This window comes from Lipomyces chichibuensis, assembly GCF_038497645.1.
Source record: "Lipomyces chichibuensis strain CBS 12929 unplaced genomic scaffold V1513scaffold_50, whole genome shotgun sequence".
Taxonomy (NCBI): domain Eukaryota; kingdom Fungi; phylum Ascomycota; class Lipomycetes; order Lipomycetales; family Lipomycetaceae; genus Lipomyces; species Lipomyces chichibuensis.
The window spans coordinates 1-24,216 of NW_027117502.1; the positions used below are offsets into that span (position 1 = coordinate 1).

A 24,216-nucleotide genomic window follows, 5' to 3' on the forward strand; every position below is an offset into this window, starting at 1 on the left:
ATAATGTTATTACATGTTAAAAGTACTGATCTTTCTCATTGAGACATTTGCCGCGAAGTCCGAACTGCATCCACCACTTCGAAAGACATAGTGACTCGATGCAGTGCTAAGCGCTTCCGGCGCATCCTCGTAGTCAAACCACTGTCACGGGTCTTACTACTTGTCAGGGATCTTACTACTCGACTGCTTTTAAACTATTTCGTTACCTGTGCGCGGAGAGTATGGCCTCTTCAGATGGATTCGGTGTTTCTCCTTCCTTTGATGCACTTATGATCAAACCCCTGGTAGCCCATCTTGTTTCCGACCTCACTGGGACAAATATCTTGAGTCCCCGGTCTTTCGCACCATTCTGTTTGCTGATGGCACGGTGGTACATATCAGGACCATCTTGAGGAATGCTTTGTTCAGGCATCTTCCTAGCTGTGAGTCGTATGACCACCACAAGTTTATTGTTAAGATACCACTAATGCTATTGCGAATTCTCCAAATGTAATGAATATAACAGCAACCTCCACCATGTTGATCCCCGAATACTCCATGCACAACCAGCCCAAACTAAAACAATGCGTAATTATAGGATCAAAAACTATACTCTAATAATGCAAATGCAATACCCACAAAAGCAAGAACACCTTCCCCATGATAATATTATGATGCATCCATGGTCTAATAACGAAAACAAAAGAACAACTAAATTGCCAATTCTTCTGCAATTGACCCTAGCATCATTTGGCTGATTCCCTTCCGCAGATTATGCTTGCCTGCAGCATCGATAATTTCACTAAGGACATTCTCGACTATTTCCTTCGCTGGCATGTTTGGATTACATGAAGGTGTAGATGATTGTGAGAGCCGTTCATCATCCCACATTCTTGCCAGATCGCACCCGCCAAGTAGTGGCGTTGTTTTGACCACCTGCTGCGATAGTGTGCGACCGTCCTCCGACAGTCGCCGCAGCACGTTCCACACTATAACGCTCTTAGCGTCGACGTCTATAACAAGTGCACGGGACACAATAGTCCATGAGTTTTGTGTAATCGCTACCTGACCATACTCCGAGTCCTCGATAAGAGCGCGCAGGACAACACTCGCGTCTTCGATCGCAGGGCACGACTGCAGTTTAAATTCCGGATGGAAGTAAGACGAGATACCGGTGACATCCACTGATGACGACGAAGTTTGTGATGTCGATGTCAGCGGTGGTAAATCAAATTTGACGCCAGACGATGGTCGCGTTCTATTGACTGAGCTAGAGAGAGATGGTACTCGCAAGTCGGCGTAATGAGGTGAAATTGCAACGTCCAGAATTGTTTCTCCCGAGTCTGATGAGGACGTAATGCTGCATCGTGGTCGCATGTCATATGAAGTCACTGTCATGTTTCCCACGGCGCCGCCCAGTAGCGACCTGGGCAATGACGAGGACCCACAGCCGACAGAAATGGGAGACCCTGACACATCGTCCCATGGCCCAAAGAAGTCCGCGTCGAGATCTAGCTCTGCTGAAGACGAAGAGTAAGATACAGCGTCTGACATCGCCGCGTCTGACGAGATTGCAAGTCTATCTTTGGCTGACATGGTAGAGGAAGTAAGAGCTGTTGTTACAGACGATGGCTGTGACCAAATGGAAGAGATGTATGAAGCCACTGATGATGAAGCTTGTAGATTCGAATGCGAGTCGTAGTGAGACGTGGACAGACGGAGTGGTTGTCGACGGCCAGGAATGTCAAGTGCAGCTCTGCCGACCTTGTGAGATGCATAAGGACCTGGCCCTGGTGAAGCGGCAGGTGATGATTTATGCAAAACGAACTGATTCACACTGGCGCCTGCTGGTAAGAATGCAGCCAGAAGATACAGAATGCGTTGGGTTGTCTGGTTATCGCCTGTCACAATTGTCCTTGACGGTGGAAGCATGACGGGTTTGCTTGACCAGTCCGCAAACAGCGGATTCACAAATCCAAACGTCTCAAGCCAGTCGGTATCCGCACCCAAGAATGATGCGAGAATGATTTCTAGATAGGTGGAGCCATTTTTTTCAGAATTAGACAGTAAGCCGTCGAGTCTCCGCGCCTCTTCGCGCCAGACCTCCCACTTTGAGATTCCACACCTGACCCGGGGGACACTCAGTCCTGAGGCGAACCGTGCAATAAACCGCGCGGCCGACGCACGCACGCTCTCATTGGTAGTCAAAGGTGAAATGCGTAATTGCTGTGCGGTGACCGGCATCGGAAAGCCCTCCATGGCGCTTCTGCCTTGTCGCAACCGATCAGCTTGGGCCAGCACTGCATCTTGGAGCTCAGCATGCACGACTCTTGTGAACTCATCCAGAGCACGTGAAAATGCGGTCCAATTGGCAGAGAGCAGAGATTGCTGGTCGCGCGGAATGGAGATGATGACTCCGATAGCAAAGAACAAGCCCTTGCTGCGCGCTACGGGAAGTGAGTCGCCAGCAGCAGGAGTGGGCACCCATTCGTGTTCTGCTGGGAGAAAGCTGGGTGGGGAGGCATCGTCGTTGAACGAACATTGAGAAGGCGAGCCAACGTATATCTTTGGATAGACAGGTACGCCATCTGCGATGGTTGCGCCAGGAGAATACCGGACACTAGGAGGCTCGTGCGTACTGACCGAAAAGAGCTTTGTGACGAGAAACGATTTACGGTCAGGCGACTCGGTGGTATTGAGCGGGCGCATCTTGACGCTTGCTCCTTTGTATGACATTGGAACGCTACCAAACATGTAGTCAACGAGTCGGTGGAACGAAGGCGATTCAGGCGGGGTTCCGGGAAATAGAGCATGCTCTTGTGGCGGCTGGGACGAGATGCTTCGGGAGGAACCATTTGACGTTGTACTGGCGTAGCTCCCAGCCTCAGTGCTGTCCATAGACGAGTAGCTCCCAAAGGCATTTCTCCTTCCAATCGACGGGCTCGAATCGCGTGAGGGATGAGAGTCGAACAGCGGAGTGCGCGCGCTTTGGCTGAAAGGATCTTGGGCGACAACGATGCGTATGTGGCGGGGCGGATCAAAGGCATCTTGTAGTAGTGGCGCTGGTAGGACTATTTCACGCAGATGAATGGGTAGGTCAGAAGAGCGGGAAGGGTCGGAATCAGAGGGGAGATCAGTCGTGTAACGTATTGCAGACGAAGACTCGGGCGAAAATTGCTTTGTCTGGACCGACGTTGAGCAATACGAACGCCCAAATAGCCTGCCGAACATTATGTATCTGCAGATGTGTTAACGTGAAAATAAAGGGGAGGAGACAGTTGCGAGCATACAGCAGTAGATCGGCAATGGAGCAGCAGGGAATTGACCAAGCGGACAGACCTAGCGCCTGTCGCCGCGGCTCAGTTATTCCTCGGGCATGAAGACATGGACTTCGGACAGTATATGGGCAGATGTGTGCCGTAGACCAGAGAAGAAGGATCGATGGGCTAGATATTGGCAATCAGAAGACGATGAGTGTGGGCAGAGTGATTATGTGATATAAATGTCACTTGGCATGAGAGCTCGGTGATGCTAATGTCAATCCTAATTGGTAAAGACGACCACGTCTAAACCTAACCCGGACAGTAAGTGGTGTGGCTCACCGGGTGCAGCATCGAGTTCAGTGACAAATGCCTCACATGTGCAGGGACTCCGTGACGCGATGGCAATTGGGTGCAGGTGACTCGTTATCGCTATCGGGGCGCCTCACCCCTCGGCCTATTGCCGATTCGGACAGTCAGAGCGCCGGCATCGACCTCCGCTTTCATCCATACTGGCTTATCGAGCGGCCTCAACTGCTGCTGGAGCCGACGGGGACAAACGTTATATGTCACAAGGAGATGGCGCATTGATCTTTTAGCCGTGCGCTAGACTGTCAGACACATTTTAGTTACGTCTCGTCTCGTGTATGCTAACACGTTACTGTTTTCGAACAAGCCGGATTCGGTCCGTGTCTCTTGGTACGCTCCATCGGCTTCTAATTGGGGTATTTCTCTGCTTTGCGCTGTGGTGTCAGCGTATCCGTAACCAGATGCGTATGGCTTCTGGCTGGTTCGACTATTACGCGCGGACTGCAAGTAATTCTGACGGAGGGTATGGGTGCCATGGGCTGCTGCCACACCACTTCCAATTTCAACACGTTATACTAAAATAAATGATCTCTAAAGAGGGATTACAACGCACAGATAATTCCTCAGTTTCCCTTACCGGCTCCTCGTTTCCTCAATTCTCATTTGGCACTTGGGTGGGCGTCCACGAGGCCGTCTTGTGACTGACTTCAGTTTTTAAAAACTTGCTCAGTATCATACTAAACCTGAATATCCCGTCTAATTGCACTCTTTCGCCCATATTACAAACATTCCGGGCCTGAATAATCTCTGGGACATCTTTCATGTGCTTACGCCTAATCTCAGCAGTTTGCGGAATATCCGGCACTACAAATTTGGTATTGGTGTGTAAAGTCTTGAAGATGATCGAAGGCGGTAGAGCTTTGTTATCTGCGGAAATGCATTCAATGGCTGTCATCCGCCATGGAATAACGTTTGACCGGCTCTTCTGGAAAGTATCGACGATAACTTTGTTTGATTGTTCCGATGCCGTAGCCTGTTTCATCCATGTTGATACACTACGGAGTTCATAGTCTTTGTCGGAAAACTGCACTTCAATTGCACCAAACAGTGCACTATTCAACCCTCTCACGCGTAGCCTCTTGATGTGTTGCCGAATCCAATTGACGCGTTATAACTGTCTTTAAATGTGGGAACCGATTCAACTAGCGATATGTCCATTCGTGGCCGATTGATTCGTATATAATTCGCTAACGCGTGTCGGAGGTGTCCAACAGGAATTTCTTCACCCAGCTCCGCAGCCAATGCATGAGTTACCGGGTGTTGTCCCGTAATAGCGCACCGAGAGATCCAGCGCGCAAGAGTGTTCTCCTCCACTTTATGAGACTCCGTTGAGTTGCAGCAGCTTGAGACTGTGATGTGCCTCCTGAGACGCCTCTTTGAAAGGGAGATCGACGACCATGAGACTGAGCAGCAGCGTCGTTAATACTGAACTGCTACACTCATGCATCTGTATCTGCTCCTCACGGTCCATGGCTTCTTTGCATCTTCGATATCACATTGCTGGAAAAATGAGTGTTGAAGTTGCAAGAGGTGTGATAGCCGGCCCAAGGCCCCATAGCCAATAATAATTAAAACATCCAAGGTCCCTTTCCACAACTCACGCAATAACTTGTCATTCATCAAGTCGCACTTTGACCGACCTTAGAGAGCGATCAACGATCGTCCAAATCCGCTGCTGATTGTTTTCTTGAATCTGTAGCTTAACATTTTGCATGATGATTCATTAATCAAACAAGCCGCTGCTTCCTTACTTTCATGATGACAATGTGTGTACATTAGAGCAGACAGTAGTCAGTGCTTGCCGCGTTAATCCTTTGCTAATACTACATTAGATGCGTTCATCCATCTCTCCTTACTCTATTTCCAATGACCACTACACGATATCAGCATAAATTCTTGTAACCACATGGTGCACCTACCAGTCCGTCTCCCAAATGCGTGCCCACTTCAATGCCGATTCCCTTGTTGATCTTCTTGATCTCGTCCGTGTCCATAATCAATTTCCCCACTGCCAGTGCTGTCTCTTTGCCTTCCGCCAAAATAGCTACCACAGTTCCCGCTGGTAAGTTCTCATCTGGTAACGCGGCGCCTTTCGACGTCAGACCAGGACACTTGGAGCCAAGTAAGCAATTAGTTAAACCATCCAACTGTATTCAACCTACCATAATATTGGCACCAGATAATATAAATTTAATAGCGCCTCGATCCACGGTGACGGACGGAAAGCAATCAGCAACTGAAAGAGTTAGACTATTCCTTGATACTTCAAGCCGATCTAGGCCTCCATGATCGGATACCCACATTTGTGAATTAGCTTCAAGCTGGGGACGAATGGATCATCAAAATGCTGGTAGAATAGTACTTCATTGTCCATCGCATATAACGACAGTCTGTCTGTGCTACTTTATAGTCAGCAACAAAGCATGCTCTATCTGTTTCCTAGCAACAAGTTGACATCATGAATATAGCAACACAACGTACCACTTAATAACTACCAATTGTCCCTTCTTGGGAATGATCTCATCAATAACGCTCTCTAGTTTAGGAAATTGCTCAATTAATTTCAACTTCAATCCCCGCTGCACAGAGCTCTTGACATTTGTCCGCGAATGAATGTCGTCTTTAGCATTGAATCTGATTGATGTCAGTTGATATCCATTAGCTCGTAGATAACTCTAAGTTGTAGGCTCATGTACATACTTCTTAAACATTATTACTTATTCTGAAATTCACAGTATATTCTATGGACGCTTGATGATGGTCAGCCACAATCAATATATTGGGGGCCCCACTGCGTGAAAATGTTTGGACGTGGGGTTTGGGCTTGCCATGATTTTACCCATGACGCTAGATTCGATGGAATTTATAGCCAAGCTATACCATCAATTAACAACATATTCAAGTTTTTTATGGAGAAAAATATCACATCTTCTGCGACTGATGATGCTTTATTCTACGCATGCCCCGGTTGCTCATGCTTTGTATATTAAACTTTTGCTGTCGAGTTGAAATATTTCAAAACTGTCAATACATGAAAAATAAAAAATGAGCATAGACTCACAACGATATACTGGCTGCATTGAAGCGAGGAACAGAACTGCAAACGCGTTTAAATAAAAGATAGAGCTGTAGTGTTGTCTTGGCCAACTCGCATGTGTCAGTGTCTGAACAAAATACCTGAACCGACAGCGATTGAACAATAACTTATGATGATAATAACCTGCAATCACGACTACAACTTCACGACCCCCTATTCGATGCTCGTATCATCAATCGCCGCAAGCACAGTATTTTTAATCCCGCACTTATGCGGCAGAACGCACTCACTCTGCGATGGCGCGAGCGCGACAGCGAGAATAGCAAACGGTCCGGTCAGCGGTGTCCGTTCCGAAATCAATCCATTTTCCATCGTCGGCGAGCTATATTTTAACGCATACACAGATCCTCAAATTGAATTCTCTTGCAGGATAGTGCTGGACTGTGTTCGCGTTGATAATCGGCGATACGACCGGCTTCCTCTCTCTCTCTGTCGTAATTTCGATTGAAGTCAACTGGGGACGAGCTGGTCGGCACTGTAGGGGTCGATATATCTCGACTGTCTATTTTGTAAATTAAAACGATAGCGGTGTAATTGTCAAGCATCTGGTGCAAAACGCTATGGTAGCTCGCGAAGACAGTGATGAGGGAATGATAACCAGCGTGACAGAAATCCCAACGCGGCCTTGGCCGACGACATACGTCTGCGTCTAATGCTCGTGGATTAGTTATGAATAGTATAGAAAGGGAATATACCGTCGGATGATGCACACGGACTTACGCGATGTGCAGATTAATCTAGTGGAAATAAATTCAATGCATATTATGCAGAATTATTACAATTTTTTATAGATAGATGATGGTGTCAATGATTATGAGTATGCATTTGCGTGACAATTAGACGAACAATGGTGACAATTAATAGTTCTCTCCTTGAAATAGTTGATAGGACGCGAGGAGGACGCGTCGAGACGCGAAGTTTAATTGTGGTTTCCGATGGCACGCGTCCTTGTAATCAAGGGGTATGACGCTAGGTGGGAGATCCAGCTCTCCCATTTTCACACCCACCATTTACTAATCTCTTCGTTTCATTCTGTGGTGACATACGACACTACAAATAAAGCAGACTCAAAGATGGCAACAGAAGTCGACCGATTCGCCGCGTTGGCATCCGATCCTTACGCACCAGCGACTTCTCGATCTCGGGGACGGCCATTCACGCCGTCAACCGGCATGCGCAGCGACCCCGCCGGACCGGCGTCACAAGCCGGCGAGGACGACGAAGGCATGGAAACAGACCATACCGAGCTCGAGGACCGCCCTCGAAAACTAGACCGGGCAATTCCGAAAGTCGTCGACAAGACTGGCGAGGAAGTCGGCGAGATATTTCGCGAGTTTTTAGAAACATTTATCGATCCTGCGTCTGAGATCGCGAATGACGAAGCAGAACAGGGTGAACGGTATTACATCAAGTTAATTAGAGAGTTGAGAATTGAGGACAAGTGCACCCTGTATGTGGACTACGCTCATGTGGCGAGTGTGCACGGCGGAATCCTCGCACAGGCAATTACGGAACAGTACTATCGATTTCAGCCGTTCCTTCTCCGTGCTCTGCACAAGCTGGTGGTCAAATACGAACCTGCATTAGTCTTCTCGGGACACAGCTCTAATGTGTCGGGGTCGCAGAAAAATACATCATCCAGCACAGCATCCAAGAACAAAGCACGAGAGAAGCTTTTTCAAATCGCCGTTTTCAACTTGCCACTCGTACAGCGCATCCGCGACCTCCGAACTGACCGTGTTGGATGCCTTTCGTCAATTTCCGGTACCGTCACCCGCACTTCTGAAGTGAGACCGGAGCTTTACAAGGGCAGTTTCACTTGCGATGAGTGCCATGCCGTCGTCGACAACGTTGAGCAGATGTTTAAATACACGGAGCCAACAATTTGTCCTAACGATACTTGTCAGAATCGATCCGCTTGGAGTATGAATATCCCGAATAGCTCGTTTACGGATTGGCAGAAGGTTAGAATACAGGAGAACTCAAGCGAGATTCCAACTGGTTCGATGCCAAGAACGTGAGTATTTTTAAGTACCTGATGTCAGATTCTAGATAACTGATCGGAGTAGGCTGGATGTTATCCTCAGAGGCGAAATCGTTGAACGCGCAAAAGCTGGAGACAAAATTGTAATTACCGGGACGCTCATTGTCATTCCCGACGTCACTCAGCTTGGTCTTCCAGGGGTCAAACCGGAGGCCACTCGAGAAGGACGCAACGCGCCTCGCAGCGCTGAAGGTCTTACTTCTGGTGTTTCCGGTCTTAAAGCACTTGGTGTTCGAGATCTCACATATCGGCTCGCGTTCCTTGCCTGCATGGTGACTCCTGCGGATGCTAAGGATTCCGGCAAGTCCGACGTTCGAGGTGACCCGGATCAGGGCGACGAGGAGCAGGAAGAGTTCCTAAATAATTTAACTCAGGATGAAGTTGACGAGCTCAAGGCCATGGTCCACTCTGACCGTGTCTATCTCAATCTTGTCGACTCTATCGCACCATCAATCTGGGGCCACGAGATTATCAAAAAGGGAGTTTTGTTGCAGCTCATGGGTGGCGTGCACAAGGTAACTCCAGAAGGCATTCACTTGCGTGGCGATATCAACATTTGTATCGTTGGCGACCCCTCAACTTCCAAATCGCAGTTTCTCAAGTATGTTTGCAGTATCCTTCCACGAACTGTGTACACGTCTGGTAAGGCCTCTTCCGCTGCCGGTTTGACTGCCGCTGTCGTCAAGGACGAAGAAACCGGCGAATTCACGATCGAGGCGGGGGCTCTTATGTTGGCTGACAACGGTATCTGCGCGATCGACGAGTTCGATAAGATGGATGTCTCCGACCAGGTCGCAATCCACGAAGCTATGGAACAGCAAACCATCTCGATCGCGAAGGCCGGCATTCACGCTACACTCAACGCACGCACGTCCATCCTCGCTGCCGCCAATCCGGTCGGCGGAAGGTACAACCGCAAGGCGTCTCTGCGGGCAAACATCAACATGTCGGCACCTATCATGTCTCGTTTTGATTTATTCTTCGTCGTTCTTGACGATTGCAATGAACGTGTCGATGCTCAACTTGCGTCCCATATAATTGACGTGCATATGAAACGGGACGAAGCCATCCAACCACCATTCTCAACCGAACAATTACAGAGATATATCCGCTACGCGCGCACATTCAAGCCGAAGATGACGCGCGAGGCACGTGAGTACATGATTGAGCGGTATAAAGAACTGCGTGCGGACGACGCGCAAGGTCTCGGTCGCAATTCGTACCGAATCACTGTGCGCCAGCTTGAGAGTATGATTCGTCTGTCGGAAGCGATTGCGCGTGCCAACTGTGTGGATGAGATTACGCCTGCGTTTGTTAGAGAAGCGTTTAACCTGCTGCGGCAGTCGATTATCCACGTCGAAAAGGACGATGTCGAGGTTGATGACGACGATGAGAATAACGATGATAACGGGTCCCAGGATGAAGACACGCATGACGCTGCAATGGCCGCTGCGGTCAAACTCGAGAAGCAGCAGCAACAGGATCGCGAGGCGGCCGAGAGACCAGCTCGTGAGAAACAAAAGATCAGCTATGATAGGTACATTACGATAGTCAATATTCTCATCCGGCGGGTTAGTCAGGCTGAGTCAAATGGGCGTGAAGGTGTCACTCTCGAGGAACTCACGCAATGGTACCTTGAGCAGCGCGAGGACGACATCCAAACTGAGGAGGAGTTTGCATCCGAACGGGATCTCGTGCGCAAGGTGGTCAAGAAGATGGAGAAGAGCAGTATCTTGATGAGTTTAAGAGGCGAGGGATTCCCAGAAGAGAGTGGACAGGCTATGGAACAGACTTTGTACGTTGTCCATCCTAACTGTGCGATTGACGAGCAGGCTTTGGACGCGTAATAACATTCTGGCGTCTACCGTTAAGAATTAGAGACAATAGTTATTGGGTTACATGGAGTTATTGTGATAGTTGCTGTATTTATTTGCAATTCATCTTGTGACGTAATGGAGATTTCATAAACACCACTTGTATTAGTCGGCCACCAAACCCCTTACTTTGAACATTACGAAAAAAATGTCGAGATCTGGTGGACCCGCCTTTGACGGCCAGATGGCAAGAGACAAGCCTCAGCGCACAGCTACCATCCCCGACCGGCGAGTAGCTGTGCTCGCATCCGTATAGATCTCCTAAGGAGAATCTATAGAGAAACTATAGAAAGAAACATCTACTTGGACAAGGACGGAGGGAAATCTTCCGGGAACAAACAAAAACCCAGTGGGAAAACTAAGAACCTGGAGGTAAAACCTAACACGTTCCACAGGCTCCGCTCTTGACGCGTACCGACAAGACAACGCTGCTACTTATTCACCGTCTCCACGATTGAGTCGTTTATCATCTCTGTCAAGTTGTCATAACAGAACCTAATAGGGATCTGGGATCCCTTCAACTTTGTCAATACAAGGGACCGTCAGCGACTTCTGCAAGATTCATTATATGGCGTGGTAGCACCCAGACATTTCAGTCAGTTAATTTATTGCAAATTTTCGTAGTCGGCTTAGGAGGTCCCATACTTAATTAACAGTTCCGCACATAGCAATGGCAAGTAATGTGGATGCAACTGGACTAAAAATGTCCCATCGATTCGTTACCATAACCCCATGATTGCTTGTGCGCTGCGGACATATGCGGTTAACCCCTGCTGTCTGCTGACTCCAATAAATATATATATACAATATATGTCGTGTCAGATTTACAACGATATATGTTATGAATTACCAATCATAGCAAGCTTATGAATCATTTCACGTGATGGTTAGGATGACAGCATTGACAAGCTCTCGGAGATACGGCTATATGAAGGCGATGATTATTTGTCCCGGCGACAGTTGAACATTCCAAAGTTGGTAACAGTCGTCGGGACGAACGGACGACGTGGGGCGAAAGGGGTCAGCAACATTGAGGCTTTTGCAAGATTTCTCTTTATGCGGGGTAATCGACAGTCTACGCTTTGCAGTGCTAAAGCGGATATATTAAAATAGTAGAGAACCACGATTTAATATTTCCGAATTAGTGATCGTAGATATTCACTAATCGTCTGCAAGATAGGGGAATTGATTGTTCAGCCGGGGATGGAGCAAAAGCAACCCAAGCACGTGCTTTTTTAGCTGTGGTAGAGCCGCCGCTCAGGTGCTAAAGACTCATTTTGCTCACCCGACTCCGCTTGCCCACATTCTCTGGACTAATAGTCCCGACACCATCGCCGTCTTCCCCCTCAGGTGGCATATTAAATCAACTACACTCCCTTCGGCTTTCTACTACTCTTTCTCTTTACAGTGCAGGCGTCTTCACAAACTTTCCACGATGTCTCCTTCAGCACTCCCGTCATCAGTCTTCGACGTCACTGTCGCCCCTCCAGACGCGCTCTTTGGTGTTCTCGCTGCCTACAAAGCTGATCCTTCGTCCCAGAAGGTCGACGTTTCTGTCGGTGCTTATCGCGACAACTCCGGCAAGCCGTGGGTCCTGCCCGTTGTCAAGAAGGTCGACGCCATCCTCAAGGACGATCCAACCCTCGATCACGAGTACCTTCCCATCACTGGTCTTCCTGATTTCACCTCTTCCTCATCAAGACTGGTACTCGGCGCTACGGCAGACGCCATCAAGAACGATCTGGTATGATGTAGCTCGTTGTCTAATTCGTTTCATTTTTTCGATCGGCGACAATTTTTGCTAATCAATTGCAGGTCGCGTCTGTTCAGACAATCTCCGGCACAGGTGCCAATCATCTTGGTGCGCTCTTCCTCTCGAGGCATCCTCCTACGACTTCAGCTGGCCCTACAACGGTCTACATCTCCAACCCCACCTGGCCAAACCACAAACAGATATTCTCTAATGTCGGCATAACCGTGAGAGAATACCCTTACTTCGATCCCAAGACCCTCGGCCTCGATATCAACGGTTTCCTCGGTGCGCTCGAGTCCGCTGAGCCTGGCTCCATCATTCTCCTTCACGCCTGCGCCCACAACCCAACTGGTGTCGACCCTACTCAGGATCAGTGGAAGCAGATCGCAGATGTGATCATCCGCAAAAAACTATTCCCATTCTTTGACTGCGCTTACCAGGGCTTTGCTTCTGGTGATCTTGACCGCGACGCCTGGGCTGTCAGGTACTTCCTTTCTAAGGGGGTTGAGCTTCTAGTCTGCCAATCTTTCGCAAAGAACTTTGGTCTGTACGGCGAGCGTGCCGGCGCTCTACACGTTATCTCTGCCACTAAGGAAATCTCAATTGCCGTTAAGTCTCAGCTAGCTGTCCTTCAGCGCTCAGAGATTTCCAATCCGCCAGCTTATGGAGCTCGGATCGTCGCGAAGGTCCTCAATGATCCAGCATTGTTCGAGGAATGGACCGAGGATTTGAAGAGAATGTCCGGCCGCATCCAGGAGATGCGAAAGGCGTTGTACGACAAGCTTGTTGAACTGGGAACACCAGGCACATGGAACCACATCATCGACCAGATCGGCATGTTCTCGTTCACTGGTCTCACTCCTGCCCAGGTCAGTATGATCACAAAGGAGTACCATGTCTACCTAACTAGCAACGGTCGAATTTCCATGGCCGGTCTAAATTCAAACAACATCGACTACTTTGCCAAAGCCGTCGACAGTGTCGTTCGAACTGCTTAGATATCTGAAATATGAATGCAGATGAGTGGTTGGTATTTTGGGTTTGGAGATAGTTATATTATATCGGTTACAAAAGGATCGTTTACTTATTATCAGACTAGTAAGTAGCGTCAATCTCTTCTAATTGGATCCACGCTCTGAAGCGAGATTCATTGTACGAAAGTACGTGTAAATTCCAAATGCAATGGACTAGTGGTTCTCGCCGTTCGTCTTTAATTACGGCCACCTCTTAAACAGTGTAGATACTGAGGAAGAATAGAGGGGTCAGAAAAAATGCGACTTGCTTCGCCACAGCAAGTTATCCAATCACGGGTGTGCGCAACACTCACAAAACCCTACATCCTAATATTTCCTTAGGGTTTACTATGATCTCGCGCCGTTTGGGCCAGCAGCTGGGCCACAGGGGCAACTATAAATTGCCGGCCTCCCCTTACACCCAGATTTTTTTCGCTATCCTTATGCTAGGGCATTACGCATATCAGTGAGGATTCGTCCGAGATTGTGTATTTGCTGGTTGAAAACTTTAACCTTGACCGCTCCTACGTGTCTTCGGATGCGTAGGGAATTTTTGGAAAATTCCTTGCTCTTGCTTGGCTTCGTTGCAAATTGGGAAGTGCCTTCAAGGGCGATCGTTCCGCCTTAGTGGCGACTGTTTGATAGCTAATTGAGAAAACCAAGATTTTGTTATTTATTTCATTCGTACCTAAACTTGGTATACACCGTATTACAATATCATCCGCTGAAGTCGTTGTACAATTACACTGGGTTCCTGGGATGCCTCCCAAAAGGCGTGCGTTCAAATTGCATCTATTATTCTCTTACGTCCCCATACATGGCGTGCTCGCCCAATGCACTCATCATAAATAGTATACTACAGCAAAACACAATGATCTACGTTCGTCGCTACTCTGATGTTCTCTGAGGCTATCGTGAAGCTACTCTGTGGATGCTTCTATACTGCTCTTTGCCTTCGTCGTCGCGTTCACAAAATCCTCCAAAGCCTTCTTCGCGCCTCCGCTGGTGATACTTGCCCGCGCGAGCACAACACCGTGCTTCCAAGAATCCGTCTTTCCACTTACGACAGCTAGCGCGGCTGCGTTCATCAAGACATAGTCCAAAATCGGGTGACTTTCCTCCAGCTCATTATTCACCAACTTCTTGACGGTCTCCGAATTTTCCTGCGGCGTGCCCGATGCCACAGCGTCCAGTTCATGTCGCCGTAGACCAAAATCACCAGGCTCTATAGTTCCTTCGACAACCTCGTCAGAACCGGGATAGACCCTCCACGTCCGCGTCCTTCCGGCGGGCGAAATCTCGTCTAGTCCCTCTTCACCCCAAACGATCATACATGAACTTGTTCGACCCGCTTTCTTGTCCAGCAATATAATAGTCTTAGCAAAAATTTCACCCAATTCCGGGGCATTAACACCGATTACTCTAGCAGAAATTGGCGCAGGGTTCAGTAGCGGACCTAGGATATTGAAGATGGTCGGGAATCCAAGGCCCTTTCGGATATGTGCGATTTTGGCCATGATGGGATGGTACACAGGGGCGAACAAGAAGCAGAAAGGGGACTCATTGAGGACTTGGGCGATTGTAAATGGCGTCACCGACTGTATTGATGCGCCGAGAGACATTAATACATCTGCTGCTCCGGAAGAAGACGTCGACGCGCGGTTTCCGTGCTGCACTTGTTAGATATGATTCAATAACCGAACAACGAAAAAAATACCAAAATACCTTGCAAATTCGTAAGCCCATACCAGCTGTAACCAAACCAGCTGTGGTAGAAACATTGAACGTGTTCTTTCCATCACCGCCGGTACCGACCACGTCAATGTATTCATGGTCAGGCACTTCAACCGTCAGCGCAAACTCGCGCATGGCTTCAACAGCTGCGGCAATGATCTTCGGATCCCTGTCAAGCCCATGTGTTCTTAATGCGGTAAGAAACGCTGCAGATTGCACTTGAGGTACGTCGGTTGTGAACAGGATATGGAAACAAAGCCGCAGTTCCGCTTCGCTGAGTGAAGCCTTGGCTTCTGTCAATGTCCGCAGGTATGGTGTAAGCGGAGAAACCATTTTCGATCATATGCTGACAGTAATTTCAGGCGCCAATGTACTCATTACCAAAATCTGCGAAAAATTGATGACAATTGCTCACAGCGTTAATCAGTCATGTAGAATGTCCAGTTTGGGTTAGGGTATGGAGTCGTTCAGATCTTAAGGGGTTTGTAACTCCATTTTGCCATGCAAAGGATCGTGGTGTGTCCAACTTGTCAAACCTATTAGCTGAACGGTCGTAAAATATTGCGTTCTACTGTTCATGGATGAATAAATTTTGCCTTCCGTACCCAGTAGACTTCAACCGAGTCCGACCTGGCCTAAGACTCACATAAGGAGGATTCCGTTGACATTCGACAAGTGTGACCTAACCCTAAGTTCCATCCGAGGCACCGATTTTGCGAGTTGAATTTTTTTACCTGCCGCGGTTGTCCGTCACAGTCGACTGACAACACTCAAGAATGCTGAGTTTAGTAATTCGAAGGCTTCCACATCTATGGCAGCAGCCATTACCGCAGGCCCCTCCCTCGAGCATATTACGCAGTCTGCGAGCGTACGCACAACTCGCCGACAATGTCTCCCAGTCTACGTCCAATGCCGCAGCTTTCGTTCGCAACACAGTGAAACCGGTAGATTCCCGCAAAACGTTTCTAATCGACCGGTATGCGTATATTATTAGGAACCGGCCATTGATGGTGTTTGTCCAGCATAACAATTTATTGAAGAGCGACTCGCAACAGATTCGAAATCAATTTAAAAAAATCGGGGTCACTTTCACGGTATTGAGAGTCAATTTATTTAATGTCGCTTTGCGGAATAACGCGCATCCGGATCCTGCCAGTTGGGAGGCACAGCAGATGTACAGAGGGGTGAGACATCCAGTGAAGGACCTATTGGCTGGTCCCACGGCTGTCGTATCGTTCGATGATGTCGATCCCCAGAAGTTGAAGAGCGTGGTTGATGTTGTCGAGAAGAGTGGTGGAAGGTTACTACTTCTCGGTGCTTGGCTAGATGAGCGGCTGCTAGACAGAGAAGAAGTCGGCGTGGTTAAGAATTTGGGGACATCGGATCAGCTCCGAAGCGAGCTCTTGGGTGTGCTGGAGGTTTTGAGAGGTGCTGGATTGGCCAACACACTGAGCAGCGCATCGACAAGCTTGTACTTGACCCTCGAGGGTCGGAAAAAGCAGTTATCTGGAGATGACGACGCCGAGTCAGCCTAGTTTTGTACTGGAAAGTTAGACAGCCTCAGCAGCTAAGTTTTGTATATAGAGCACGGAATAATTCATAAGGGTTTTATAGATATATCAGGCTGCTTGCGGTCATCAACTATGCATTTATAATGTATTGCCGAGCAAGTAGACACAAGAAGAGTACTCGCATCCAATTCGGTAGATTCTGTAAACATCACGTAAGTTTCTCCGCGAACTCCCAATCATCGCGGAACGACCGACGAAGCGTCTTGATCGATCTTCTGGATCAAATAATCATTAAATATATAATGAATTTCGCTCCGTACTTCTTCCGCTTCTCTCATCCCTTCCGGCTGGCTGCTACAACACGTGGTCGTGTAGTTTCGAGGACTCTTCGCGGGGCCGAGGTCCAACAGCGCACCTTATTCTCCAGCTCCAGAGGCAGCTCATCGTCGTGGACGTTCTGGGAATATGTTAGGTCGCCTCGCTCGAAATCAAATATCTTTGTCTCAACGATATTCTGCGTAATCGGACCGATAGCATACTACAAATGGGCTGTGTCCCAAAGACGGATCGAGCAGGAATACCCAATTGCAGTAGAGCCTAGGATTGCAGTAGAGCCTAGGTTCAAGACACTATTTCCTGACGAAGCATGGAAGCCTGATACTACAGTTGATCCGTTTATGCGGTCAGTCACCATTGATGGAACCGAGTTTTGGCTATTAGGCTTGGGTGTTCGTACAGTCTCGTTCTTGAAGTTACATGTCTACGCTGGTAGGTAGTGAAACCAGTCCGCCACAAATAGACTTGAAGGCTAACTCTACATAGTCGGAATTTATGTCGCCAAAGACGATGTTCCCGAAATATTAAAAAAAGTTGAAAGTATTTCCAGCGACCTCGATGCACGGTCAATCGTTCTAGACGACAAGTTCGGCCTAGAGATCTTCGATGCCTTACTCCAGCAACCCATCCGTTTCGCTCTCCGGATCGTACCAGTTCGTAACACGGACTTTGGGCATCTACGTGACGGATTCGTTCGGTCTGTTATGGCAAGCATCAAGTCTCATCATAATATCATCGGCGACGTCGACACTAGCGTCGGTATCAATCAACTGCGATCTCTGTTCTCTCGCAAGCTCTCAGTGCCAAAGAACGGTGAATTGCTGATGACCATGAATAAGACGGGCACTCTCATTTGCACATATTCGCCGAAGATGAGAGACTCGGAGGTTCTGGGGGCGGTTACGGATAGAAGTGTTGTCAATGCATTATTGCTTCATTACCTGGCTGGACCTCAAGCCGCCAGTGAGCAGGCGCGAGTTGCGTTTGCGGAATCAGTTGCCTGCTGCTTGGATGCGAAGTGATGCCATTTACAGTCTAGAAAGTATGACAAGAAATATAGTATATATCTTATTAAGCAAATACAATATCTCGGTCTCCTCTAGTCCGCATGCAGCCGGTAGTTATACCAAATATGGATAGTATTTATTCCAAAAATTGTACAAATGACTCCAACGTCGTGCTGACCTTGGCAAGCCTTATTCTATAAAAGACTTTCCCAAGTTATATCTACGGAAACGCCTGCTGCAGAAGCGCCTTCAACTGACCATTTCTTTTGAGAGCCTGAAGATCGGAGTTTCCTGTCACTTGCATGAGTCCTGAACAACAATTTCGACATCTGCAAACATCACATACCCCCGACAAAATTGCCACCAATGAAGATAGCAGGGACAGTTCGCTGAGAGGTCAGCTCATAGATAGCGCTCTGGATAGCATCACCGACATCTAATGCAACCAACCGTGCGTTAGTCACGCATCGCCCAAAAAAATTATCATACACACCGATCTGGTCGAGCTCAAGGTCAGTGTGCTCCACATCCTCATTGTCCAATGTCTGCTTAGCTTGTCGGCAGTATCTAGCGTCGACGTCAGTCAGTATATTGCACAATGTGGTCTCGATAAACGGTGACGTACGGGCACCACCTATTCTTCGTTAACATCCCGCAATATTTTATTAACCGTATACACTCAAGATAACATACGATTTGCTGAACACCACGACAGGGTTCGCGCTCACAAGCTCCTTAACTTGTGTCTGATACTTGGCCGCCATTGTTTTTACAGAATATCTCCTGGATATAGCAGTTGGTAAGGAACGAATCCTAATTATACGATGCAAAGCAGATGCCGACAGCTTGAATATGTCACTGAAAGAATTGCTTTTGACGAGTATGAAGCGAGGGTATGTCAAAATAAGTATATATGCAGTATTGCCGGTCTCAGCAGGGTCGCCACTTAGTTGGTGGGTTAGGGCAATATGGGCATTCGTGCCAACACGCTTACCGGTCTTCGTGTATGCCAGAGGCAAAAACGGCATCTTGACCTAACGTAACATTCGACGATAGCCGACGTATTGCATTATCATAAGCTCATTGCTCAATGAAGATCCATATTTTGCCACCATGGGACCTTCAAACCGTTGGCACTCTGGAATCATGTATTATCATCCGAGTATTTATTAGTTCATAATGTCTCCTCCTGTTGTGAACGCCTCTCCATAGAGTAACTGAAGACTAAAATTTATCTAATAACTCAAAACGCGCAAAACGAAATCAATCTATAAACAAGATGTTTGCCATGCCCTTGTTCGCCAAAATATAACCAAATCGAACAAATTGTCATCACAGCAATATTATAAACTCTCCTTTTAATCAATCTCAATCTTAAACGCAAGCTGGACATCTTTGTAAAGATCAATCAGAGTAGCTGCACTCCAAGCCTGTGTAGGGGATGAATCATTACATAGTTCACCGTTCTTGTTTGTAAGTTCCGCGATACCAGCCCACGAACTCTCTTCAATCCATTTTCTATGGTCCTGAAGACGAAGGTGAATTTGTTGCAACGTTTCAAGCCGCTCAATGTCAGCGGTCTTACGAAGAAGATCAAAGTACAGAAACGCACGGAGAAAATATCCAGTACACCATGCCCACTCGGGACCTTGGTGATAGTTGCGACCTTTCGCCGTCTTGAAATCCGTTGAATCTTCTGAATTAACGTAGTACCTAGATATGTCAATAGCGTGCAACTATTAATAGTAACAACTGTATTCTCACGGGCGGTAGTTAAGATCAGAAGGATCCAACGTGAGCATACCAATTGGTCCTCGAATTGTTGCATCTGCAATCGCAATTGCGCCAATAGCTTTCTCAGGTTCAAACAGCTCTGGAGCAACCGTCATGGCAACCGCAAAGTTTGGACGCAGCTCATAGTCTTCATACTCTTTCCCGGACCTAAACAAATCTTTGTAGATACCTCTCCTGTTTACACATGACTTGTTTATCACGAACTGGTCATCAGCAGCAGGATCCAACGGCACATAGTAGCATCTCTCAAAGTTAGCCTGGACTAATGCTTCCCAATCCTTAAATTTGATATTTCTTGTGCCACCGGCAGTCGTGACAGAGTCATAGGGGTAAATTCCTTGCTCATGGAGTTGGTTTATCCATCTTAATGCACTTTTGAGCATCCCAGATATCTCAATGGCAGCACCATCGCGAGGAGTTCCCGGATAGCCCTTGTTTCCCGCGCGTTCAGATTCGCCCATTTTATCCATCCACGTTCCACAGTTCCATTGATTACCTCCAAATATGAGACCCGTCTCCCAGTCGACAGAAACATCGATATCGAAGCCCTCGTCCTTCATTTGCATATCTAGCTGAACGCCAGCGTTGTGCTCACGGAAGTGGAGACCCTCGGCGTGACGTTGGAAGATCTCCTGAATTATGTCAAGTAGCGAGGTTGAGTAGCTGTATGCGACTAAATCATCATACTCGACATACGTATCATCTAAGGGGAATCGTCGCTTGACCTGCTCATGCAAAATCGTCTCTCCACCAGGGACCAGAGTCACATAATCTTGGATAACTTGCAGAAACCACCAGACAGAATCTCGGGAGTTATATCTCGGACGACGACCAGCATCTAGCAAATTTGGGATCATGCCATGCTTCAACGTGGATGCAAACGCAAGAATATGCACTTTCGCCTCATCGTAACGCCCAGGAACGATCAACAAACCCCGCAATGAAATGAATACATCACGGCCCCAGCAGCGCATGTAATCGCGGCTGAAGTGAGGTAGTCCGGCGGCCATACAAGGAACCTGCTTCATTGGATATAAGGATGTACTGTTGACCAGACTAACCATCTGAATTGAGCACATCAAAAGACTCTGAAGGAAGTTATGTGAAACTGAAAAGTCAGCTCCTAGAAGCTCAATAGAACGAGCACGACAAGCTTCGTAAGCCGTTTGCAAAAGCATCGCAAAATACCGCGGAAGGAGGAATGGTGGCACCTTTCTAATTGCGTTAAACCGTGAGTCGAACCATTCCATCAGCGGTATAATATTTGGAAACTTGTCAGAATACTTGTCAAGGCGATTACGTACGTAATCAAGTGCCCATTGTCCTTGACGCAAATGCTCGCATAGAGGATGTGCAAGGTCATTTGTGGAAATAATTGTCTGGAAGGGAGACATGAACCCCTGGAGACCAGCATACACCAGTGGACCGAAATTAGGAACCACGTATACGCCATCGCGACCCTCAGAGGAGTCACGCTCCTCGCCGTCGCATCTATATAATATCACGTTGAGATCAATCAAGTTTAGACCCTGGACCGCGTCGACAGCACCAGAAGCCACAAAATCATCAACACTCTCTTCAGCGCTTGGAATCCAAGTACGAATCAGCGCAATAGATCCGGGGGGGAAATGATCAGGTAGCTTAATTTCTGTGTGGTTCCGGATCGAGTCGAATGTGACTTTTGGTGGCTGTAAGTCCACCACTTCCACGGGAATACCAGTTAAAGATGTGTCGGAATGCTTATACTCGGCTTTCTTCACTAAGGCCGATGACAGAACTGACCTAGCGAATGTGCCCTGGAGAACCACAGGTCCCACTATAGCCCAGTTAGATATCAGTTGCTAACCATGTAAGAATCCATCAACATACATCGTTGGCCACTATGACCTTCGTCGAATTTCGTGTGAGCAATCAGAAACCACCCCTTTCCTCTGCGTTGATTGACTCTGTGGACGGTAATAAAATTGCCTTCATGATGAACATGCATCTCTTCGGCTCCATTTTTTCCAGTATGTTCGTGCACATCATTCAAAACCTTCTTGATCTCACCAAGACCGTTGTCGAACGTGTATAATCTCTTTTCGTTAACGATGTCCAGCAGGTGTGGATAACACTCGTCGTATCCCAATACTGATCCTGTCGCACAAGCACACATTGCCACCAATGCCGCATTCGGAAGTGTGTCTTCGACTGTTCGCTTCTGCGCTGGTGTCTCATTGTCATGCGTACAATCCATGAACAGTGCATGGACATGAGATGATCGCACCACCTGGTCCCTTGACAAACGAGCCTCTGTCAAGCTGCCAACAGGATAACCGCCATGTCTGTGGACTAGTCGCGAGAGTTCAGACACCGACCACGCCTGCATAGCCTCACGGATAAGACTGTTGATTCCCAGACGCTCGACAAATAGTTTGTCCATATCTTCAGAACCTGTGAAGAGTTCGGCTACAACATACAGATCTGAGCGAACTTTGCGAGCACAATCCAAAAGGTACTCGCCCACATGCAACGGGGTAGAGTGACAATTGTCAATTCGGAAAGCGTGAAAGTACTTAGCGCACGTTTCAGTATATTTTCTCATGTGCTCCCACAAATATGGTGAGTCTTCAGGTGACCTTCCGTATCTCAGTTTGACGCAATCACCCCAAGAGATAACTTCACGGCGTAAATATGCTTTCGAGTTTGCACTGGCAAAGTCGACCATAGGATTTCCATTCCAAATCCATCCATTGTTTGCCAATCCGATAGTCTCACCGTTATTTTCGATCCGAGTAAAGTACGTGTCAGCTAGTGGCGACTTCGTAGTAATTTCTCCAGCCTTTGGGCCATTATCGTCTAGACGTATATACTTTATTCGATTATAGAGCTGCTCTAAGATCTCCTCGGCATCGTCATCATATTCTCTATATAGCGGTAAATTAATCTCATCTATAATTTTGATCGTTTCCGACCTAACTCGCTCCTCGTCGGCGTCTTTGGGAAGGATCGATTTCAAAATTCCTGCAAATGCCAAATGGTCAAGAGTCTTTCTAAAGCGCTCGCCCAATCGATTGAATCGTCGAGCAGCGCTGTCTTTGACATATGTGCACAAGTCATCAAACGATAGGTTACCTGGCGCAGGCGTTTCCCGCGTATTTGGGCTATAAAATGCCTCTACTACCTTCTTGGCAACCGTCTTCACATCGATAACGTAAAATTCCCACAACCTAAGAGCACCTAGTACATGAACTTTGATTCCATCCATGATCTGCAGCAAGTCGTCGATTGATTTCAGATTTGTGGGCAGGCCCAGCGATCGAAGTGATCTCGAAAACGAAAGCAGAGCATCGTCAAGCTCATAAGCCGCCTGTAAGTGAGGTGCCGTCCTGACGCTGTACCCCGCTTCGGGGTGTTCTCTTAGCCAAGTCGAGTTATTAGCTGTATGGTTCCACACAACGTCTGTCATAGAGAGTAGCCGATGTTTGTGCTGGATGGTGTCAACCAACTTAACAATATCCTCCTCTCCATTCTTGAAAATCTCGGGGTCGAACGCTAGTTGGTCATAGATCGAGTATGGCGAGTTACTTTCTCCTCGATGCTGCAACGGCGTGAAATGAACCATATTGTATCCCTTGCGCTTGATCTTGCCTAGCTTCTCATCCCACGTATCAAATGGCCCAAGCCATTTCGACACTACAGACTGGATACCTAAAGCATCCAATGGCAAAGGCACATTATCAAACGCAAATCTCGGAGCGACAGTGAAATGGTAGCGTGCAGAGACAGACTTAGTCGTCGACAACGGTGCGAGAAACTTGTTGACTGGCAGGTATGTCAAGTAAAAGGCAAACGCTCCAGGTCGCCGAATCGTAATATCAACATGGCAGTAGGCGTGAAACCCAGCACATATTCTGCGCTTGAGTCAGCTGCGCATCGGAATATATACCTTTATATGACTAACTTGTGTGGATAGAATTTTTCTCTGTCGAACGCAGTCTTGCTGTCAGGTGGAACATTACACCACAAGGTGCCATCTCGGGAGATTAAAGATATCGAGGAAATCTCGAAGCGCAGAATATAATTCTCATAAGGAGACGGGAGTGAGATGAATGTCCCTGAGCCAACAGGGATCGGCGCGCCAACATCAGACAGAGGGAGCAGATAGGTTTGGAGAGCCATGGTAACTGTGAGAGTAGTGTTAAATCTAACGCGTTAGGACCAGCATGCCAGTCGCAGTAAATAAGTACCTTATGGATGCGGTTCCATTTATTGTAGGATCGGCGAAGACTTAAAGACTCTCATACAATTACCACAAGAACAGACCAAAATCGACACTCATATCAGACGCCTGTAAGATTCTTCTATAATCTTCACCAAAAGATAAAAACTTATCTACGGTTTCTGCTCGAGCTGCAACTGCCGATGACTGTGGCTAGAACGCAGATGGTGATGCAGCCCCTCAC

The 24,216-nt window shown here is 47.7% G+C and overlaps 9 protein-coding genes across 9 annotated transcripts; 4 read left to right on the forward strand and 5 right to left on the reverse strand.

Moving 5' to 3' along the window:
* Window positions 1-551: 551 nt before the first annotated feature.
* On the reverse strand, window positions 552-3,621 carry V1513DRAFT_257190 (uncharacterized protein). The gene is made up of 2 exons (XM_066894497.1): window positions 3,270-3,621; window positions 552-3,217 (listed from the first exon to the last, which is right to left on the reverse strand). The coding sequence occupies exon 2, from the start codon at window positions 3,208-3,210 to the stop codon at window positions 691-693; it is 2,520 nt and encodes an 839-aa protein (XP_066751073.1). The 5' UTR covers window positions 3,211-3,217; window positions 3,270-3,621; the 3' UTR covers window positions 552-690.
* Window positions 3,622-5,373: 1,752 nt separating this feature from the next.
* Window positions 5,374-6,566, reverse strand: V1513DRAFT_257273 (PUA-like domain-containing protein). Its single transcript, XM_066894498.1, has 6 exons — window positions 6,309-6,566; window positions 6,093-6,242; window positions 5,910-6,007; window positions 5,771-5,844; window positions 5,528-5,719; window positions 5,374-5,481 (listed from the first exon to the last, which is right to left on the reverse strand). The coding sequence occupies exons 1-6, from the start codon at window positions 6,317-6,319 to the stop codon at window positions 5,461-5,463; spliced, it is 546 nt and encodes a 181-aa protein (XP_066751074.1). The 5' UTR covers window positions 6,320-6,566; the 3' UTR covers window positions 5,374-5,460.
* A 1,104-nt stretch (window positions 6,567-7,670) lies between these two features.
* On the forward strand, window positions 7,671-10,722 carry V1513DRAFT_452686 (MCM2/3/5 family-domain-containing protein). Its single transcript, XM_066899150.1, has 2 exons — window positions 7,671-8,722; window positions 8,775-10,722. Exons 1-2 carry the CDS (start codon window positions 7,779-7,781, stop codon window positions 10,594-10,596), a joined length of 2,766 nt encoding a protein of 921 aa, XP_066751075.1. The 5' UTR covers window positions 7,671-7,778; the 3' UTR covers window positions 10,597-10,722.
* Window positions 10,723-11,936: 1,214 nt separating this feature from the next.
* On the forward strand, window positions 11,937-13,629 carry V1513DRAFT_452688 (pyridoxal phosphate-dependent transferase). The gene is made up of 2 exons (XM_066899151.1): window positions 11,937-12,367; window positions 12,439-13,629. Exons 1-2 carry the CDS (start codon window positions 12,059-12,061, stop codon window positions 13,372-13,374), a joined length of 1,245 nt encoding a protein of 414 aa, XP_066751076.1. The 5' UTR covers window positions 11,937-12,058; the 3' UTR covers window positions 13,375-13,629.
* A 207-nt stretch (window positions 13,630-13,836) lies between these two features.
* On the reverse strand, window positions 13,837-15,613 carry V1513DRAFT_481327 (glycosyl transferase family, a/b domain-containing protein). The gene is made up of 2 exons (XM_066900355.1): window positions 15,115-15,613; window positions 13,837-15,059 (listed from the first exon to the last, which is right to left on the reverse strand). The coding sequence occupies exons 1-2, from the start codon at window positions 15,454-15,456 to the stop codon at window positions 14,310-14,312; spliced, it is 1,092 nt and encodes a 363-aa protein (XP_066751077.1). The 5' UTR covers window positions 15,457-15,613; the 3' UTR covers window positions 13,837-14,309.
* Window positions 15,614-15,899: 286 nt separating this feature from the next.
* On the forward strand, window positions 15,900-16,658 carry V1513DRAFT_385072 (mitochondrial 54S ribosomal protein uL10m; the record flags this gene model as incomplete). Its single annotated transcript, XM_066895197.1, has 1 exon — window positions 15,900-16,658. The coding sequence occupies one exon, from the start codon at window positions 15,900-15,902 to the stop codon at window positions 16,656-16,658; it is 759 nt and encodes a 252-aa protein (XP_066751078.1).
* On the forward strand, window positions 16,448-18,309 carry V1513DRAFT_257477 (chalcone-flavanone isomerase-domain-containing protein). The gene is made up of 2 exons (XM_066894499.1): window positions 16,448-17,402; window positions 17,457-18,309. Exons 1-2 carry the CDS (start codon window positions 16,778-16,780, stop codon window positions 17,990-17,992), a joined length of 1,161 nt encoding a protein of 386 aa, XP_066751079.1. The 5' UTR covers window positions 16,448-16,777; the 3' UTR covers window positions 17,993-18,309.
* V1513DRAFT_452694 (thioredoxin-like protein) lies at window positions 18,019-18,892 on the reverse strand. The gene is made up of 5 exons (XM_066899152.1): window positions 18,671-18,892; window positions 18,603-18,611; window positions 18,471-18,544; window positions 18,324-18,413; window positions 18,019-18,268 (listed from the first exon to the last, which is right to left on the reverse strand). The coding sequence occupies exons 1-5, from the start codon at window positions 18,739-18,741 to the stop codon at window positions 18,198-18,200; spliced, it is 315 nt and encodes a 104-aa protein (XP_066751080.1). The 5' UTR covers window positions 18,742-18,892; the 3' UTR covers window positions 18,019-18,197.
* Window positions 18,893-19,084: 192 nt separating this feature from the next.
* V1513DRAFT_466759 (glucanotransferase domain of glycogen debranching enzyme-domain-containing protein) lies at window positions 19,085-24,186 on the reverse strand. The gene is made up of 5 exons (XM_066900084.1): window positions 24,001-24,186; window positions 23,715-23,957; window positions 21,641-23,664; window positions 19,742-21,587; window positions 19,085-19,690 (listed from the first exon to the last, which is right to left on the reverse strand). Exons 2-5 carry the CDS (start codon window positions 23,930-23,932, stop codon window positions 19,336-19,338), a joined length of 4,443 nt encoding a protein of 1,480 aa, XP_066751081.1. The 5' UTR covers window positions 23,933-23,957; window positions 24,001-24,186; the 3' UTR covers window positions 19,085-19,335.
* Between the last annotated feature and the right edge of the window lie 30 nt (window positions 24,187-24,216).

Bases quoted from the DNA above. Each gene is read 5' to 3' on its own strand.
- V1513DRAFT_481327 (XM_066900355.1), bottom strand. From the start codon at position 15,456: ATGGTTTCTCCGCTTACACCATACCTGCGGACATTGACAGAAGCCAAG. The intron at 15,060-15,114 runs GTATTTTGGTAT...TAACAAGTGCAG, and splicing joins TGGGCTTACGAATTTGCAAG to CACGGAAACCGCGCGTCGAC.
- V1513DRAFT_452686 (XM_066899150.1), top strand. From the start codon at position 7,779: ATGGCAACAGAAGTCGACCGATTCGCCGCGTTGGCATCCGATCCTTAC. The intron at 8,723-8,774 runs GTGAGTATTTTT...TGATCGGAGTAG, and splicing joins ACTGGTTCGATGCCAAGAAC to GCTGGATGTTATCCTCAGAG.
- V1513DRAFT_257273 (XM_066894498.1), bottom strand. The intron at 5,845-5,909 runs GTGGGTATCCGA...TAACTCTTTCAG, and splicing joins CTTGAAGCTAATTCACAAAT to TTGCTGATTGCTTTCCGTCC. The intron at 5,720-5,770 runs GTAGGTTGAATA...CTTGGCTCCAAG, and splicing joins TATCTGGTGCCAATATTATG to TGTCCTGGTCTGACGTCGAA.
- V1513DRAFT_466759 (XM_066900084.1), bottom strand. From the start codon at position 23,932: ATGGCTCTCCAAACCTATCTGCTCCCTCTGTCTGATGTTGGCGCGCCG. The intron at 21,588-21,640 runs GTATGTTGATGG...ACTGGGCTATAG, and splicing joins AGGTCATAGTGGCCAACGAT to TGGGACCTGTGGTTCTCCAG. The intron at 19,691-19,741 runs GTGAGAATACAG...TGACATATCTAG, and splicing joins TCTGATCTTAACTACCGCCC to GTACTACGTTAATTCAGAAG.
- V1513DRAFT_452688 (XM_066899151.1), top strand. From the start codon at position 12,059: ATGTCTCCTTCAGCACTCCCGTCATCAGTCTTCGACGTCACTGTCGCC. The intron at 12,368-12,438 runs GTATGATGTAGC...AATCAATTGCAG, and splicing joins ACGCCATCAAGAACGATCTG to GTCGCGTCTGTTCAGACAAT.
- V1513DRAFT_452694 (XM_066899152.1), bottom strand. From the start codon at position 18,741: ATGGCGGCCAAGTATCAGACACAAGTTAAGGAGCTTGTGAGCGCGAAC. The intron at 18,414-18,470 runs GTGTGTATGATA...TGGTTGCATTAG, and splicing joins CCTTGAGCTCGACCAGATCG to ATGTCGGTGATGCTATCCAG. The intron at 18,269-18,323 runs GTATGTGATGTT...TGCAAGTGACAG, and splicing joins TGGTGGCAATTTTGTCGGGG to GAAACTCCGATCTTCAGGCT.
- V1513DRAFT_257477 (XM_066894499.1), top strand. From the start codon at position 16,778: ATGTATTGCCGAGCAAGTAGACACAAGAAGAGTACTCGCATCCAATTC. The intron at 17,403-17,456 runs GTAGGTAGTGAA...AACTCTACATAG, and splicing joins GAAGTTACATGTCTACGCTG to TCGGAATTTATGTCGCCAAA.
- V1513DRAFT_257190 (XM_066894497.1), bottom strand. From the start codon at position 3,210: ATGTTCGGCAGGCTATTTGGGCGTTCGTATTGCTCAACGTCGGTCCAG.